We start from the raw sequence: 14365 nt of genomic DNA, 5'->3' as shown, positions 1-14365 counted from the left end.
ATCGTCAGATTTTGTAATTTGCATTTTTGGGTCGTCTGCTCATTCTCAAATGAAGGCAAAATATTCAAATAGGTTGAGAAATATTACGTAAGGAATATCTGTCAAGAGGCCTATTTCCTGATTTGTGTATCTGCTATTGATGCACGACGATTACTTCTAAAGTAAACACTTTCATCGAGGAAATAAAACTGCATGGAGAGCCACATTATGCGAAACGGAAGTATGAAGTACTTACATTAATCATGTAACACACGATTCATTTCGATGATGTGCAGTACGTCTTAAGTATCATTTCTGAATTTTCCATTCTTGTGTAGTTGGTGTATGGAAAGGGATTGTTCATGGAGTAATAACTTGAATTGACATTAAGATAAGGAACATAATGCTAAATGACACAGTGATGAATGTCTTTGTAAGTAAAGGTAAATCTTACCATCTAGAAATGGATCGCCTGGTACTAAAGAAACCATTGTGGTAAGTTTCGCTGCTTAACAAAATTTGAAGATTCGTCTATGAATGACCACGTTTTCCATAGTTTGCCATTGTTATATTAATGAAGTATACCAATTATGTATTCGCATTTTACAAAGGTACTTTCCTTGTGGAAAGGCACAACAAACGTACTGCTTTTGACGGCATATTTTCTCATGTGTAACGCCAGTGAGTTTCGCTCAAAAATGACATTTTAATCGATACCTTCCCACAAGGGAACTAATTCTGTAATATACAAAGACGGAATATGTGAGTGTGTCCTTGCAATTATACAATTATGGATGTAGTTTATAGAATTACCCGAAAAAAATAGAGAACAAATACATAATGAAAGTAAAGCACAGTTGTGGAAAATTTTCAATCCTATCTGAAACTTCTAAATCATTTTAGATACAAACAATGATAAACTATATTGAAGTTATGTGTATATAACATGTTTAGGAAATTACTAAAAAAATCAATCAAATCTCGTATGTCTATCGGAATCACATTTTTATTATTAAAGTTTACATTATACATGTAAATCAGGCCATACTTAATTACCTGTTTCGTATAACACTCTAACACTAATTTTACAGGATTAATTAGATACAACACAGATGGCAGACGAAGGTGAGCAGTACCAGATGTCTTGGTACCTGTACCATGTCTTAGACAGCTTTATAGGCAGCGAAGAATTGGTGAACATCAGAAGGAGAACGATAGTTATAGATGAGTTAGTACGAAACGCAGAAAAACAAAGACAGGGTATTGTAAGGAATGCAGATAAAAAATCATGTCACCGGTTTAAGACAGGAAGCATAAGTGAAGGATTCAAAATGAAAGGCTCCGACGATGACATAATGTTTATTTTCAAATCCGTTGTAGTGTTGTGTCCGGGACAGATGAACAGTATGCCATCAACCCGGAATGGTAAATCAGTTTTGTGGATGAGACCGGCTGATAGTCGACCTGGTTATGTAACATTGAAGCTTGCTTGTCTGGGTCAACAATGTCCCAGAATATTGGCCAAAGCCATTGTACCAGTAGGCGAACAATTCTTCGTATCTAGTGAAGTATTTCGACATTTCATTATTGATGGGTTCGGTAAGCGTTTAAATTTAAACTTTCAAACACACGGACCTGCAGCAAATGTTTTTGGTGAACATGGTCATCAATGTATTGACTATGATTGTGTTTATTCATTCAAGTGTCCTAATTGGCCACATGAGGCAAAGGAATGGACGATTAGACCACGCCTCAATGGGTGGCCAGATGAAGCACTGAGGGACGAGATCGTACGTAGTGGCTGTTATCTGGTCCCTGTGGGAGACAAAACGTCCGCCGACACCTTCCTACAATGGAGAATTTCGTTCGCCACTGCTGAAAGGAAGCTCGTTCATTCTCTTACTCACGTTCAATTTTTAGTGTATGGTCTTCTCAAGTATTTCCTAAAGCAGATATCAGAGGAGTTAAACAGGTTACTGGGAGATACGGATATACTCTCATCTTATATAATGAAGACGGTTGTTTTCCATGCTGTGGAGATGACACCTGGCACCTTTTGGCAAGAAAAACACATATTTTTCTGTTTTATGCTTTGTCTGAATATTTTGATAACATGGATAAAGTTGGGACGTTGCCCAAATTATTTCATTCAAAATAACAATATGTTTCTAGGAAAAGTTCACGGAGAAAACCAAAGAAAACTTCTTCATTTCCTCGTTGGTCTTCGTGATATGAAATGGGGGTGCCTTTCTGTTGGAACATTCATCAAGCCGTCTATAGGCGAGTTGGTCGATATATATAGCAAGGGGTTGTGGCCTTTGTTTCTACGACCACCCTCAGTAACAGAGAGGGAACGTGATATTGAATTATTCCAGGAAACGTCAAAGTCGGGAGACACTCAGGAATCATTACAGATGTCAATAACACTCCTGGTTAAATCTAAGTCGGATAGTGATGAATTATTATCGTACACCAGAACATCTGCTGGCCTTTCAACAGTAGCGAAAAATACATTCCGAGACATTCATTGTTTGAGAGGAAATAAAGAAAAATACAAATCTTTAAGGAAATGCAAGGAAATGATGTTACCTGATGCATCAGTATGTTCAAGTCCTGGACCATTGGTCCTAGCTACATATTACTATCAGACCGGGAATTACACAAAAGCATTAGACATATGTGAGAACATCACCTCTTCAAATAAAATATATTTTTATCTAACTGAACATGAACAAGAAAACTATGAACATCTCTACTGCGGACGTGGCTACACCCTACTCAAAAAACTTCAGGCTTCATATATGAGACCAATATGGATTTCGAAGGAAATTTCAGACTTCTTTCCGTCTCAATTATATAAGCTCACAAAACTAAATGATCCGCACTATATACCCCCACTTCCATATGCCATGTTCCTGAATTTCTTGTGTTACCATGAACTTGACGACATGAGGAGACGCAACGCAGCATTAACAGATCTCAGAGCCGTAAAGTACAATGAGAAACAGGGAGGTGGTGAGAACTGGATAGTCCACAACATGTTGGGTGTGTGTTATGAAATGGTAGGAGACACTGAGAGAGCAATCAGGGCATACAGAGAATCTCTTACTGTAAAGCATATATTACAATATCAAAACAATGCCCGAGAGAGAATAGAACTTTTATTGTCATCATAGAGAAGGTTAAATAAAATCTGACATTGTTGTTGGACTTCCGAGAGTTGTTAAACATTAGCAGTTCCTTTACTTTTAATCATTTCCATATTGCATGAAACGTTATAAAATGCGATAATTATCTTTGCACTGCTGATTTTCAGTATTCGTCGAAATAAAGATTTTGAAGTTTGTGTGTTTCGAGGCTTCGTGGATAGTGTCGAGTAATCTGATTTTGTTGTTAACAAGCTACTTATTCTGACAAGAAGGTACTATTGATATAATTTGACGTGATTAATGACCTAAAGGCGATGTTCTTTAATTCGTATAATGATTATGTATTCGAAATAAAAACAATTTATATTATATTAGTTGCAATCCTACGCAAACCGGGCGAGTTGTCATTCGTCTTGTATATATAGCAACTATGGATAGCTTTCGCAGGCACATAAATATTGAAAATATTACTCAAATAAAGACAGCAGTGATACAAAAAATAATGTTCATATAATTTGTACTTACTTTAATAACTTTTTAATAACTTTATAAACTTTAAATTAATACAACTGTAACTTTTGTGAAGTAAAGAGTTATTCATACCTTTTTAATAATACTCCTATGTAAACCAAAAGCGACACGTTGAAGTTCATTTTAAATTAACTATCAATCCACCATATTTTTTTTATTTCATCCTACATACCATTACAATGGGAGTAAGAATGGCAAGATTGTATTGGGACATTTCAACGCCGAGAAAACAAATGCACTACACACATACTAACACAACTTCGCTAGCCAAGGGTATTAGTCCGCTTCTCGTAGTAGGAAGAGAATCGGACTTAATACCCTTGGCTAGCGAAGTTGATACTAACACGGCAGCTAGAAAAACAATTTTTCTACCGACTGAGCTACCTGGTCACCGATGATCGACCCAGTCCAATCCCGCTACACTCCTCCCTCCTTTCTCGAAGTCTTCGCCCTCGAAGACACACGAGACCCTTCCAAACACCACCACCGTGGGTTATTTAGTTGGGCGCCAATTCTGTAACAGGAGAGGAGAAAATGTAGCGGCCAGACCGGGATTCGAACCCGGGACCCTCAGAATACTAGCCGAGTGCTCTACCGACTGAGCTACCTGGTCACCGATGATCGACCCTTGGCTAGCGAAGTTGATACTAACACGGCAGCTAGAAAAACAATTTTTTTCAAGTAGGAATTTCAAAGGGCTCTATTGAGCAAATGGATTGTATATACAGATGTACACAAACATACCTGTAAGTTTCTTTTCTGCCTAACTTTCATCTTATGACGCTGGTGTTTGACGTGCAGTGGTTTTTGAGCTACCCATTAGAGCCCTTGTGTGTTTATCGGAGGACACCAGAGTATCCGACCAGTTGAAATCTGTCTGTTTTCCGATGTTTCTGGATACCTAGTGCATCATAAACCAAATTAAAGATAAATTATCTGGCTGTCGATTGAATGTATTCCGATTGTTATATCTTATACATTTTGTTAAAATCATACTTTTTTTCTGAAATTTGGTAGTGTTATATGGCCGGCCGAGTTACATTGTATAGACCTTGAAAATGTCTATAGATCCAAACGCCTGTGATAGACCACTCATTCCTGGTAAACCATTGCACTGCCTCCAATCTATCGACGTCTTTTGCCTGGAGCCCGCACAGAGCTAGCGTAATCTAGTTGTGATCGTACCAAAGTTTTGTACAACAAATTGAAAATTCATTTACGACTTAGAATGGCTGAGATGAGTTTTAAGATGTATTTTAATGATTTTTTAACGTTCTTAACATGGATTTTTTTCCATTTAAAGTTACCTGCAGTTAGAAATGAAAATTGTGAATGTCGTCATATCATTATGCAACCCGATCTGAACATACCGGTTTCACACCATCGACACATTGTTGTGTAACTCAATATAATAATGAATTAATTGTTTTGCTAAGACATATAAACAAATTAATCTTTTAAGAGACATTTTTTGAAATACAAATGTAGTAAAATCCATTGATGGGCAGTTTTAGTCTACTTCATGTGTATTGTTTTTTTATTATTAAAGGTTTAAACATTATGTGCTTGAACGTTTTAGGAAATGAGCCGAGCAGCGGAAAAATTTCTAAAATGAAGTACGAAAAATGCGAAGGAGGACCCCTTTTTCTTTCAAATGTGCATTTTTTGAATATTTCAGTCGGCGAAAATGGGGAAGGGGCAATTGCACCCCCTCCCCCCGGTTTCTACGCCCCTGGTCTATCTTGTGAGTGAGAGATTTGTGAAAAATGTAAAATCATAGCATATGTTACAAGTATACGTACAATGCACATGTACGTTCTTGACATTGCGTCAATCCATGTACAATGTATGCCTAACTTAGTGGTAGAAATGTTGAATTATTGAAAAATGATACTCAGATCAAACATGAACACGCGGTTTGAATAGAAGTAAAACATAACGGACATACATGTAGAATCACAATTATAATTGCTGAATTATTTGAAATGTTGAATATAAGATAATATATTAAAATGTAAAAGACTGTTTTTTACATTATCTAATGACTTTGCTCTATGGAATTAGCAGGACAGACGAATACAATGTTCAGGATAACCACAGCTTTTGCATGTATCGGTATATTAAAACAATTTTATAGGTTGGGGGAGTATTTAACATTTACTCGGTGTGCTGGCCAGTATTGGATAATATCCGGGCGATATCTTCAAAACACATATGTTTACAAAATAAATTATATTGATTATGTCGCAAAACAATGGTTGATTAGCTATTTATAGGTAGTTTTCGGCATTTACTCGTTGTGTGGTCAATTTAGGGCAATATTTGGCCTCAAAACAAACAATTTCACATAAAATTAATTGCATAAGGTAAAGTATATTTAAATTTAACATAATCTAAAAGAATCAAAAATCAATCAGAAAGTGGTATATTAATAGATTTTTATAGGTAGTATTGGGCACTAGTGGGTGGTATGGGGAATGGTGAGTGTTTTTTTTTTGGCAGTATTGGGTACTACATGTAGTGGGTACTACTGGGTAGCATGGGTATAATTGGGTAGAATTGGGTGGTATTGGGTATATTGGGTAGTATTGGGTGCACGTGGTATTGGGTGCACGTGGTATTGTGTATATTGGGTGCACGTGGTCCCACGGGGGGTGGGGGATAAAACATCGTATACTACGTATATATTAATACGCGTATTGTCTAGTGCAATATTAAAATGCATCTATGAAAAGTCAAACATTAGAAGCGATTCCTTTCGTTTTCATAAATAAAAACAAAACTAAAATCAAATGAATCCATGATGTGCACTTTGATTGCAATGCTATTAAAATGTTGATAATGTATTCTTACCTGTATCCTTTATAAAGCAGTGATCTCCATATTCGAGTCTGTCATATTTCTTCGTTTTAATGTTGGCTGGAAGTGGTATCCTCCTTCTGGACTTGTACAAAATGTTCGTGTGAAATTTCTGTCCCTACAGTCAATTCTACACAAGTCGTCCGACGGTCGGAGATGGTCTATATATAGTGTCCGCTTAGGTATAACTTACACGTGCACGTGTCAGACACAGGGATCTGAGAATGAGATACAGTTATATCAATATGGACCAACCAGAGTGCCCACATAACATTTATGTAGACGTTTTAGGGGTCTGAATAAAAAATTCAGTGAATTTTACCTATTTTTTTTATCTTGACCCATGAAACGTCTAAAAATGGTCTATGGGTCATAATGATATAAGCTGTAACTAATTCTCCGATCCCTGTGGTGTCAGCTAGAAAACTAAAGTCGAAGAGTGCATCGCACGTGCGCTTTATTCTGGTCGGCCTGTCTCTTACATACACACACACATATATATATATATATATATATATATATATCAATTTTGTTGATAATGTCAAAGGTAAGCCTTTTTTTTGTAATACGAATATAATTTACAATTTCTTTATTAAAACGCTTTTTTTCAAAAGAATACTGTCAAATAAAATTGATAATTTACTTAATGATTAAATAATGACAGATATGGTAACCTAAATAATGTGTTATTAATGAGATTTTAGAAGATCTTATGGGATTAATTTACACATTAACCAAGTAGTTTTAAATCCAATATTTATGATAACAAACGACTCCTCTACTAATTTTTTAGGGTTTATTTTTCGTTTTCATAATAAGTATTTATTGATAATTGTCAATTCTACGGGCAATTCTTCACATCAGGGATGAGTTTATTTGCCAAATAACTTACTGTATCTTTCATTGTGATTTTGCTTTTGCAGTCGTTATATTGGTGTGACCTGTAATTGTATGATGGATGACACGGTCACCTAGATTTGTATATTGACTGTGAGTGTGACCTACATTTGTATTACGGGTTACACGGTCACCTAGATTTGTATATTGACTGTGAGTGTGACCTACATTTGTATTACGGGTTACACTGTGACCTAGATTGGTATGATGAGTGTTACTGTGACCTAGATTGGTATGAAGAGTGTCACTGTGACCTAGATTGGTATGACGGGTTACACTGTGACCTAGATTGGTATGACGGATAACACTGTGACCTTGATAGGTATCATTCAGTGTCACTGTGACCTAGATTAGTATGACCGGTGTCACTGTGACCTAGATTGGTATGACGGGTTACACTGTGACCTTGATAGACATGATTCAGTTTTATTAGTTTAACACCTTTTAAACAGTCAAGGTCACTTAAGGACGTGTCAGGTTTGTTAGTTGGTGGCGGAAAGCTGAAGTACCCGGAGAAAAAACTCACCGGCCATTCAGTACATGGTAACTTCCTCACATGGGATTCAGAATTAACAATAAGAGATAGAGGGCTGATGATATGATGGCACATCTTAACCACCAATTGATTGAAATAACATGTGTCATTGTGACCTAGATAATACATGTGTGTCACTGTGACCTAGATTATACATGTGTGTCATTGTGACCTAGATAATACATGTGTGTCACTGTGACCTAGATAATACATGTGTCACTGTGACCTAGATCATACATAATGTGTGTCACTGTGAACGAGATTATACATATCGTGTGTCAATGTCAGCTTGATTTATGTATGAGGTTAAATACTGTGCCACCCTGACCTATATTTGACATGGCATCCATAAAGCATGGAGTGCTTATCCTTCTGAAGCACCTGGTTTCATTTTCTTTGTACCATTTTAAAAGTGTTCATTAAAATTTAGTGAACCAGACAATTTATTCGCTGAAGATTTTTTATATTAGGCCAAAAACAAGAGGCCCAGAGGGCCTGTATCGCTCACCTGGATTGTAATGTCAAGTCATGTTCTGAATACAGGTTCACTGTTTCTTTTCTGAAGGAATTTTAATATTTACCTTTTATTTTCCCTATTGGACCCCGCCCCTCCTGCCCCGGGGGGTCAGAGCCAAAATTTATACGAGTTCTGTTCCCCTTCCCCCAAGGATATTTGTGGCCAAATTTGGTTACAATCCATGCAGAACTCTGGGACAAGTAGCGATTTTTTATAGGATTTACCTCTATTTCCCCTATTTGGGCCCCGTCCCTCCCGCCCCCGGGAGGTCAGAGCCAAAATTTATACAGTTCTGTTCCCCTTCTCCCAAGGATGTTTGTGGCCAAATTTGGTTACAATCCATGTAGAACTCTAGGACAAGTACCGATTTATAGGATTTACCTCTATTACCCCTATAGGGCCCCGCCCCTCCTGCCCCCGGGGGGTCAGAGCCGAAATCTATACAGTTCTGTTTCCCTTCCCCCAAGGGTGTTTGTGGCCAAATTTGGTTACAATCCATGCAGAACTCTAGGACAAGTAACGATTTATAGGATTTACCTCTATTACCCCTATTGGGCCTTATACAAGTTCTGTTCCCCCTCCCCCAAGGATGTTTGTGGCCAAATTTGGTTGCAATCCATGCAGAACTCTAGGACAAGTAGCGATTTTAAGGAAATGTTGACGGACAGACGGACAGACGGACGCCGCGCCATGACATAAGCTCACCGGCCCTTTGGGCCAGGTGAGCTAAAAAATTAAAGTCAGGATTTTGATCTCAGACTCCGGTTCTGGACATTACTTTAGAGTGAAAGAGATAAAAAAAAATTGTGACCTATCGACCCTATTTTTTTTGCCAATGTAACCCTAAACAGACATTTTTTTTTTTTTTTGTCTGATCATACTAGTATTCTTAAACAAGAGGCCCAGAGGGCCTGTATCGCTCACCTGGTTTGTAATGTCAAGTCATGTTCTGAATACAGAGCCGAAATCTATACAGTTCTGTTTCCCTTCCTCCAAGGGTGTTTGTGGCCAAATTTGGTTACAATCCATGTAGAACTCTAGGACAAGTAATGATTTATAGGATTTACCTCTATTACCCCTATTGGGCCACGCTCCTCCTGCCCCTGGGGGGTCAGAGCCAAAATTTATACAAGTTCTGTTCCCCTTCCCCAAAAGATGTTTGTGGCCAAATTTGGTTACAATCCATATAGAACTCTAGGACAAGTAGCGATTTATAGGATTTACCTCTATTACCCCTATTGGGCCCTGCCCCTCCTGCCCCCGGGGGGTCAGAGCCAAAATTTATACCAGTTCTGTTCCCATTCCCCCAGGGCTGTTTGTGGACAAATTTGGTTACAAACTATGTAGAACTCTAGGACAAGTAGTGATTTATGGGATTAACCTCTATTTCCCCTATTGGACCCCGCCCCTCCTGCCCCCGGGGGGCCAAAGCCAAAGTTTATACCAGTTCTGTTCTCTAGGACAAGTAGTGATTTATGGGATTAACCTCTATTTCCCCTATTGGACCCCGCCCCTCCTGCCCCCGGGGGGTCAGAGCCAAAATTTATACAAGTTCTGTTCCCCTTCCCCCAAGGATGTTTGTGGCCAAATTTGGTTACAATCCATGCAGAACTCTAAGACAAGTAGCAATTTATAGGATTTACCTCTATTTCCCCTATTGGGCCCCGCCCCTCCTGCTCTGGGGGGGGGGGGGGGGGGGGGGGGGGGGGTTAGAGCCAAAATTTATACAAGTTCTGTTCCTCTTCCCCTAAGAATGTTTGTGGCCAAATTTGGTTACAATCCATGCAGAACTCTAAGACAAGTAGCGATTTATAGGATTTACCTCTATTTCCCCTATTGGGCCCCGCCCCTCCTGCCCCCGGGAGGTCAGAGCCAAAATTTATACAGTTCTGTTCTCCTTCTCCCAAGGATGTTTGTGGCCAAATTTGGTTACAATCCATGTAGAACTCTAGGACAAGTAGCGATTTATAGGATTTACCTCTATTACCCCTATCGGGCCCTGCCCCTGGGGGGGTCAGAGCCAAAATTTATACAAGTTCTGTTCCCCTTCACCCAAGGATGTTTGTTGCCAAATTTGGTCACAATCCATGTGGAACTCTATGACTAGTAGCGATTTAAATTAAATGATGACGGACGGACGGACGGACGACGCGCCATGACATAAGCTCACCGGCCCTTCGGGCAAGGTGTCAGCTAAAAATAATGTGTCTGTTTAGGGTTACCCAACTGACCATAATTTTTTACCCCCGATCCCCATTTTTTTCCAACTTTTCTACAAAAAAAAACCCATGAGGCCCAGAGGGCCTGTATCGCTCACCTGGTTTGTAATGCCAAATAATGTTCTGAATACAGCTTCATTGTTTCTTTCCTGAAGGAATTTTAATCTAAATCCCCTATTGGGCCCCACCCCTCCTGCCCCCAGGGGGTCAGAGCCAAAATTTATCCAAGTTCTGTTCCCCTTCCCCCAAGGATGTTTATAGCCAAATTTGGTCAAAATCCAAGCAAAACACTAGGACAAGTAGCAATTTATAGGATTTACCTCTATTTCCCCTATTGGGCCCCACCCGTTCTGCCCCGGGGGGCCAAAGCCAAAGTTTATACCAGTTCTGTTCTCTAGGACAAGTAGTGATTTATGGGATTAACCTCTATTTCCCCTATTGGACCCCGCCCCTCCTGCCCCCGGGGGGTCAGAGCCAAAATTTATACAAGTTCTGTTCCCCCTCCCCCAAGGATGTTTGTGGCCAAATTTGGTTACAATCCATGCAGAACTCTAAGACAAGTAGCAATTTATAGGATTTACCTCTATTTCCCCTATTGGGCCCCGCCCCTCCTGCTCTGGGGGGGGGGGGGGGGGGGGGTCAGAGCCAAAATTTATACAAGTTCTGTTCCTCTTCCCCTAAGAATGTTTGTGGCCAAATTTGGTTACATTCCATGCAGAACTCTATGACTAGTAGCGATTTAAAGCATTTACCTCTATTTCCCCTATTGGGTGCCCCCCCCCCCTCTCCTGCCCCCGGAGGGTCAGAGCCAAAATTTGTACAAGTTCTGTTCTCCTACCCCCAAGGATGTTTATGGCCAAATTTGGTTACAATCCATGTAGAACTCTAGGACAAGTACCGATTTATAGGATTTACCTATAATTCCCCTATAGGGCCCCGCCCCTCCAGCCCCCCGGGACCAGAGTCATAATTTATACAAACTCAGTTCTTATTCTCCCAAGAATATTTCTGGCCAAATTTGGTGACATTCCATGTAGAACTCTATGACTAGTAGCGATTTAAAGGATTTACCTCTATTTCCCCTTTTTGGCCCCACCCCTCCACCCCCCAAAGGCCAGAGCCAAAATTTATACAAGTTGTGTTCCCCTTCCTCCAAGGATGTTTGTAGCCAAATTTGGTTACAATTCATGTTGAACTCTAAGACAAGTAGCGATTTAAAGGATTTACCTCTATTTCCCCTATTGGGCCTCGACCCTCCTGCCCCTGGGGGATCAGAGCCAAAATTTATACAAGTTCTGTTCCCCCTCCCCCAAGGATGTTTGTGGCCAAATTTGGTTACCTTCCATTCAGAACTGTATGACTAGTAGCGATTTAAAGGATTTACCTCTATTACCCCTATTGGGCCCCGCCCCTCCTGCCCCTGGGGGATCAGAGCCTAAATTTATACAAGTTCTGTTCCCCCTCCCCCAAGGATGTTTGTGGCCAAATTTGGTTACAATCCATGCAGAACTCTAGGACAAGTAGCGATTTTAAGGAAATGTTGACGGACAGACGGACAGACGGACGCCGCGCCATGACATAAGCTCACCGGCCCTTCGGGCCAGGTGAGCTAAAAAATTAAAGTCAGGATTTTGATCTCAGACTCCGGTTCTGGACATTACTTTAGAGTGAAAGAGATAAAAAAAAATTGTGACCTATCGACCCTATTTTTTTTGCCAATGTAACCCTAAACAGACATTTTTTTTTTTTTTTTTGTCTGATCATACTAGTATTCTTAAACAAGAGGCCCAGAGGGCCTGTATCGCTCACCTGGTTTGTAATGTCAAGTCATGTTCTGAATACAGAGCCGAAATCTATACAGTTCTGTTTCCCTTCCTCCAAGGGTGTTTGTGGCCAAATTTGGTTACAATCCATGTAGAACTCTAGGACAAGTAATGATTTATAGGATTTACCTCTATTACCCCTATTGGGCCACGCTCCTCCTGCCCCCGGGGGGTCAGAGCCAAAATTTATACCAGTTCTGTTCCCATTCCCCCAGGGCTGTTTGTGGACAAATTTGGTTACAAACTATGTAGAACTCTAGGACAAGTAGTGATTTATGGGATTTACCTCTATTTCCCCTATTGGGCCCCGCCCCTCCTGCCCCCGGGGGGTCAGAGCCAAAATTTATACAAGTTCTGTTCCCCTTCCCCCAAGGATGTTTCTGGCCAAATTTGGTTACATTCCATGCAGAACTCTATGACTAGTAGCGATTTAAAGCATTTACCTCTATTTCCCCTATTGGGTGCCCCCCCCCCCTCTCCTGCCCCCGGAGGGTCAGAGCCAAAATTTGTACAAGTTCTGTTCTCCTACCCCCAAGGATGTTTATGGCCAAATTTGGTTACAATCCATGTAGAACTCTAGGACAAGTACCGATTTATAGGATTTACCTATAATTCCCCTATAGGGCCCCGCCCCTCCAGCCCCCTGGGACCAGAGTCATAATTTATACAAACTCAGTTCTTATTCTCCCAAGAATATTTCTGGCCAAATTTGGTTACATTCCATGCAGAACTCTATGACTAGTAGCGATTTAAAGGATTTACCTCTATTTCCCCTTTTTGGCCCCACCCCTCCACCCCCCAGGGGCCAGAGCCAAAATTTTATACAAGTTGTGTTCCCCTTCCTCCAAGGATGTTTGTAGCCAAATTTGGTTACAATTCATGTTGAACTCTATGACTAGTAGCGATTTAAAGGATTTACCTCTATTTCCCCTATTGGGCCTCGACCCTCCTGCCCCTGGGGGATCAGAGCCAAAATTTATACAAGTTCTGTTCCCCCTCCCCCAAGGATATTTGTGGCCAAATTTGGTTACCTTCCATTCAGAACTGTATGACTAGTAGCGATTTAAAGGATTTACCTCTATTTCCCCTATTGGGCCCCGCCCCTCCTGCCCCTGGGGGATCAGAGCCAAAATTTATACAAGTTCTGTTTCCCCCTCCCCCAAGGATGTTTGTGGCCAAATTTGGTTACAATCCATGCAGAACTCTAGGACAAGTAGCGATTTATAGGATTTACCTCTCTTTCCCCTATTGGGCCCCGTCCCTCCTGCCCCTGGGGGACCAGAGCCAAAATTTATACAAGTTCTGTTCCCCCTCCCCCAAGGATGCTTGTGGCCAAATTTGGTTACAATCCATGCAGAACTCTATGACTAGTAGCGATTTAAAGGAAATGTTGACGGACAGACGGACGACGGACGACGGACGCCGCGCCATGACATAAGCTCACTGGCCCTTTGGGCCAGGTGAGCTAAAAAATTAAAGTCAGGATTTTGATCTCAGACACCGGTTCTGGCCATTACTTTAGAGTGAAAGAGATAAAAAAAAAATTGTGACCTATCGACCCTATTTTTTTTGCCAATGTAACCCTAAACAGACATGTTTTTTTTTTTTTTTTTTTTTGTCTTATCATACTAGTATTCTTAAATAATGCGCAGTTATATATTAATAGCTTTACTCCTTTTGAAACATTACTACTTGGTTTCTAGGGAGTTATGCTAATGACACATATTTCTTCATAATGTCTTTTATACGGCTAAGGTGAGGCAACTGATAATTTAAGATGCACCATTACGACCAATAGAACACAGGATTTTAGTTAACAATAGTTTCTGTTACTCACGATAAATTATAAAACAAAA

The 14365-nt window shown here is 40.1% G+C and overlaps 2 protein-coding genes across 2 annotated transcripts in view; one reads left to right on the top strand and one right to left on the bottom strand.

The window, feature by feature from the left end:
- LOC138334573 (CUB and sushi domain-containing protein 3-like) overlaps nucleotides 1-6660 on the bottom strand; it is a 75216-nt gene extending 68556 nt beyond the window's left edge. Inside the window, exon 1 of the mRNA XM_069283225.1 lies at nucleotides 6513-6660. The gene's annotated coding sequence lies outside the window, so the exon portion shown is untranslated. The remainder of the gene's footprint in view (nucleotides 1-6512) is intronic.
- Nucleotides 311-3784, top strand: LOC138335331 (uncharacterized). Its single transcript, XM_069284368.1, has 2 exons — nucleotides 311-474; nucleotides 1071-3784. The coding sequence occupies exon 2, from the start codon at nucleotides 1092-1094 to the stop codon at nucleotides 3153-3155; it is 2064 nt and encodes a 687-aa protein (XP_069140469.1). The 5' UTR covers nucleotides 311-474; nucleotides 1071-1091; the 3' UTR covers nucleotides 3156-3784.
- Nucleotides 6661-14365: the final 7705 nt, after the last annotated feature.

This window comes from Argopecten irradians, chromosome 11 (assembly GCF_041381155.1).
Source record: "Argopecten irradians isolate NY chromosome 11, Ai_NY, whole genome shotgun sequence".
In the NCBI taxonomy this organism is placed as follows: Eukaryota; Metazoa; Mollusca; class Bivalvia; order Pectinida; family Pectinidae; genus Argopecten; species Argopecten irradians.
Note: the sequence above shows the minus strand (reverse complement) of the source record. Positions and strands in the feature narration are given on the sequence as shown.

Bases quoted from the DNA above. Each gene is read 5' to 3' on its own strand.
- LOC138335331 (XM_069284368.1), top strand. From the start codon at position 1,092: ATGGCAGACGAAGGTGAGCAGTACCAGATGTCTTGGTACCTGTACCAT.